The sequence below is a fragment of the Triticum urartu genome, chromosome 2A (genome assembly GCF_056163025.1).
Source record: "Triticum urartu cultivar PI428250 chromosome 2A, HENAU_Tu73, whole genome shotgun sequence".
Classification (NCBI taxonomy): Eukaryota; Viridiplantae; Streptophyta; class Magnoliopsida; order Poales; family Poaceae; genus Triticum; species Triticum urartu.
Window position 1 is genome coordinate 483,686,273 of NC_141874.1, and position 5,168 is coordinate 483,691,440.

At 58.3% G+C, this 5,168-nt stretch overlaps 1 protein-coding gene across 1 annotated transcript; it reads left to right on the forward strand.

Moving 5' to 3' along the window:
• The first annotated feature begins 3,627 nt into the window (after window positions 1–3,627).
• Window positions 3,628–4,639, forward strand: LOC147985551 (uncharacterized). The gene is made up of 2 exons (XM_087541636.1): window positions 3,628–4,043; window positions 4,570–4,639. Exons 1-2 carry the CDS (start codon window positions 3,628–3,630, stop codon window positions 4,637–4,639), a joined length of 486 nt encoding a protein of 161 aa, XP_087397762.1.
• Window positions 4,640–5,168: the final 529 nt, after the last annotated feature.

Genomic DNA, 5,168 nt, shown 5'->3' on the forward strand with positions numbered 1-5,168 from the left:
CAAAGACGGTGTCACCACCAGAGCTTTGTGCAGGCGAAGACTACTTTTGTCAGGATAGCTCGTACTAGCTGTCCCCCTTCAAATTTGCCTGCCATTGTTGGCTCATTTCCCGCTCGATATTTGGGAGGAGGACCAGGGCCTCTATAAATAGGACTAGCCACCATAGTAGAGGGGGATGGACTCATCTAACCAAGAGAGAGAGGATCAAATCCTTACACCACAAGTTCATACACACAAGAACACCTAAACCTCAGGAGGCAGTTCTTCCCTTATACTGTTCATCATCATCCCAAGAGGCAATCCACCACCACCACACGGGAGTAGGGTATTACACCACAACGGTGGCCCGAACCAGTATAAATCTCGTGTCTTTCTGTGTTGTGAGTTCATCGAGTTCGTCCGCAAGATCTTAGCGAGCTAGAGCGTAGATCGGTAGGAGGGAAAGACTTCGCACGCACCCTAGTGTTTGAACCTTAAGGGTTAGCCGGAACCCCACATCCGACATTTGGCGTGCCAGGTAGGGGTACGCTGGGGCTTCTCTCCACCAACCAGCGCCCCGCACAGCCGCACTACGCTTCCATGGCAGGTGCCCCGCCACCAACCTCTGCGGCCAACACCAGCAGCAGGGAGTCTGGGCACCGGGCCCTGGCCCCCGCTCTACGGCAAGTGCAGTGGCCGGCCATGTTCAGGCCGGAGATTCTGCCGTGTTACAATGGCGTGGCAGACTCGGCGCTGTTCCTGCTAGCATACGAGGAGGCCGTCCTCGAAGCCGGAGGCGACGACAAGATCATGGCAAACTTGTTCCCCCTAGCGCTCGCCGACGAGCCGCGCGCCTGGCGGCTCAACCTCCCGGGATCCACGGTGATGTCCTGGGGGGGAACTCTGCGACCTCTTCACTGCGCATTACGTGGCGCCGGCACACCACGCAGTCGCGGCACTACTGGGTGGCTCCCAAGCACCTCCTTCAGATCGCCACGTCAAGCCTTTCTTCCGTCAGATTGGGGAAGCCTGCAAGCGCCTGGGGGCTCCGCCGGGTCGGGCTGCGCCAGAGGCCGACCTCACCTTCGACTCGGATGACCACCTCGACTCCACCGCCGGCTCCGGATGCTCCCGATGCTCTACACGCCCACCATCTGCAACGTGGCCATCACCAAGACCCTCATCGACGGCGGCGCCGGCCTCAACTTGCTCTCCATGGAAGCCTTCAGCCTTCTTCATGTGCCGCTCAAACGGCTCGGCCTTAGCAAGCCCTTCACAGGACTGGGTGGTGGAGCTGCTCACCCTCTCGGGCAGATCAGCCTCCCTGTCACCTTTGGCATGCGAGACAACTATCGCACCGAGCTGGGGGACTTTGACATCTCCCGCATCGGTCTCCCGTACAACGCCATCCTCGGGTACCCGGCTCTCGCTCAGTTCATGGCGGTGACTCACCCGACCTACAACCTCATGAAGATGCTAGGGAGCAAGGGCGTCCTCACCATCAAGGGGGACACTAAGGAGGCCGTGACGGTGCTCAGGCTCGCCTTCAAGACTGCAGCGGCGGCACAGCCAGCCGGCACTGGTGCGCCCGAGGCCAAGGAAACCGCGCCCACCAAGAAGAGGCAATTGTTCACCCAAGACAAGGCGGAGACCAAGCAGGTGCCAGTCAACGAGGACGGGTCTTCAGGAGCCACCTTCACCATAGGAACCAGCCTTGGCTCAGGACAAGAAGAAGCTTTGGTGAGGTTTTTGCGTAAGAACAAGGAGATATTCGCGTGGGAGCTCAATCAGCTGGTAGGGGTCCCGAGAGAGGTAATCCAGCATCATCTAAGGGTATGCCCCAACGTATGCCCCGTCAAGCAGGGAGCAAGATGGCAGTCCACTGAGAAGCAGGCCTTCATCGTCCAAGAGACATGCAAACTGGAGGCGACAGGCACCATCCGAGAAGTTCGATACCCCGAATGGCTGGAGAATCCCGTCGTAGTACCGAAGAAAGGTGGGAAGGAAGAATGTGCGTCGACTTCACCAACCTCAACAAAGCCTGCCCCCAAGATCCGTTCCCCCTTCCGCACATCGATCAAATCGTCAACTCCACCGCCGAGTGCGATTTGTTATGTTTCCTGGATGCGTTCTATGGATACCATCAGATCAAGATGGCGGTGGAGGATGTGGAAAAGACGGCCTTCTTGACACCATGTGGGTTGTACTGCTACACCTCCATGCCTTTCGGCCTTGACAACGCGGGCAGAACCTTTCAGCGGCTGATGCACATCGCCTTGGGGCGGCAGCTCGGCAGAAACACAGAGGCCTATGTTGATGACATAGTGGTCAAATCTCGCGAGGCGAGGACGTTGATTCAAGACTTGGAGGAGACCTTTTGAGAGTTTGCGCTGGGTGAACTTGAGGCTTCACCCAGAGAAGTGCATGTTTGGCGTCCCCTCTGGCAAGCTACTGGGGTTTCTCGTATCCCACAGAGGGATCGAGGCGAACCCGGAGAAGATCAGGGCCATCGAAGATATGAGCCCACCATAGACCCTCAAGGAGATGCAAAAACTGGCAGGAAGGGTGACCGCGTTAGGGCGCTTCATCTCTAAGATAGGCGAGCGCGCCTTACCCTTCTTCAAGCTCATGAAGAAGAAAGGCCCATTCGAGTGGACCCCGGAGGCCGACCGGGCCTTCCAAGACCTCAAGAAATACCTCACCAGCCCCCCGGTGATGGTGGCGCCGCAGCCACTCGAACCTCTGGTACTCTACCTCGCCGCCACCCCGTATTCCGCCAGCGCGGCACTGGTGGTGGTTCGGGAGGAGCGCAGAGACAAAGGTGTGCCATGCCAAGCCAGAGCTGATGCAACGCAGGGTCAGGAAGGCACACCACAGCCATCAGCGGCGGGAGATCAAGCTCGGCAGGGTAGTGTCACGGAAACTCCTGAGGATGGCCATATCTCAGGAAACCCTCCACCTCAGGATACACCACAATCTCCGCAAGACCCGAGCCTCAACAGTGTGCCAGCCCTCGTCGAGCACCCGGTATACTTCGTCAGCACCGTACTGCAAGACGCAAGGGCACGCTACCCCATGCCACTAAAGCTCTTGCTCGCACTCTTGGTGGCCCTGCGCAAGCTGCGACACTACTTCCAGGGGCACCCCATCAAGGTCATCTCATCTTACCCACTGGAGAGGGTACTCAGGAGCCCAAACTCAGCCGGAAGGGTCGCTGAATGGAACATCGAGTTGTAAGCATTCCAGCTGGAGTTCAGCACCACTAGGGTCATCAAGGGAGTCGCACTCGCCGATTTTGTGGCGGAATGTACAGATGCCCCAGCTCTTGAGGAAGGAGAAGACCTGTCCACCTCCCCAGGAAGTGAGGCACCAGATGGCTGGGTCATGTATTTTGATGGCGCCTTTGCTCACTAGGGCGCGGGGGCTGGAGGAGTGCTCATCTCGCCCACTCAGGACAAGCTTTACTACGCCGTGCAACTCTGCTTCCAGCACGGCGAGAAGGTCTCCAACAATATCGCAGAATACGAAGGCCTCATAGCCGGCCTGAAGGCTGCGGCGACTCTGGGGGTGAGACGCCTTACCGTCAAGGGCGACTTGCAGCTCCTCATCAACTTCTCCAACAAAGTGTACGAGCCAAAGGACGAGCACATGGAGGCCTACCTTGCGGAGGTGCACAAGATGGAAAAGCAGTTCTCAGGCTTGGAGCTGCAGCACATGCCCCCGGGCACCAACAAGGAAGCCGATGACATCGCCAAGAGAGCATCCAAGCGGAAACCGCAGGAGCCCGGCGTCTTCGAAGAGCGGCTCTTCAAGCCGTCAGCTACGCCACCTCTCTCAAGCACGACTCAGCCTCGGGAGGAGCTCCCACAGCCCCTGGCCATAGGAGCACTAGCTTGCGGCCCAACCTCAGGAGCTCGGCTACTCTTAGTGCTCGAGCATCAGGAGGAGTGCTGGACCAAGGAGTTTAAGGAGTACCTGATGCATGGGACACTGCCGGAGAAGGAAGAGGACGAGGAGCGCGTGGCCCGACAGGCCACAACATACTGCATTCAAGACGGCGAGTTGTACAAAAAACGGCCGAACGGTGTCACGCTGCGCTGCATCTCCAACGATCAAGGGAGGGAGTTGCTGACTGACATACACGGCGGGGATTGTGGACATCACTCATCATCACGGACCCTCATCGGCAAAGCCTTCTGTAGCGGATTCTATTGGCCCACAGCACTCAACGATGCAGCCGAGCTGGTGAAATCCTGCGAAGCTTGCCAATTCCACGCCAAGCAAATCCATCAGCCTGCTCAGGACCTCCAAACCATCCCGCTCACATGGCCGTTCGCGGTTTGGGGGCTAGACATCCTAGGCCCGTTCCCACGAGCGCCAGGGGGCTACCGTTATCTGTACGTCGCCATCGATAAGCTCACCAAGTGGGCGGAAGTGGAAGCTGTCCGAACCATTCCAGCCGGCTCTGCTGTCAAGTTCATTAAGGGCCTCGTGAGCCGCTTCGGGGTCCCCAACTGCATCATCACAGATAACGGCTCGTAGTTTACTAGTAACCTCTTTAAAACCTACTGTGCTAACCTTGGAACACAGATCTGCTACACTTTGGTGGCCCACCCCAGGAGCAATGGTCAGGCTGAGCATGCCAACGCTGATGTCCTGAGGGGCCTCAAGACCAGGACCTTCAAGAAGAAGCTGGAGGCCTACGGCAGGGGCTGGCACGATGAGCTCCAGTCCGTGTTGTGGTCCATCCGCACCACCGCTACCAAGCCAACGGGAGAGACTCCGTTCTACCTCGTCTACGGAGCTGAAGTAGTCCTCCCTCACGAGGTCAAGCATCGCTCCGCGAGGATTTTGGCATTCGACGAAACGCAGCAGGACGCCATGCGGGGGATGGACCACGTGCTAGGGGAGGAACGTCGTCGCGAAGCTGCATTAAGGGCGGCAAGGTACCAGCAAGCGCTGCGGTGTTACCATTGCCGCAGCATTCGCTCCAGGACGCTCAAGACGGGTGACCTGGTCCTCAGGCGGGTCCTCTCCAGGGAAGGGCTGCACAAGCTTTCACCCATGTGGGAGGGACCGTTCAGGGCCGTCCACATCTCCAGGCCTGGCGTAGTGCGCCTGGAGACGCAAGAAGGGACACCAATCCAAAACGCCTGAAACATCCAGCACCTCCAGAAGTTCTACCCATG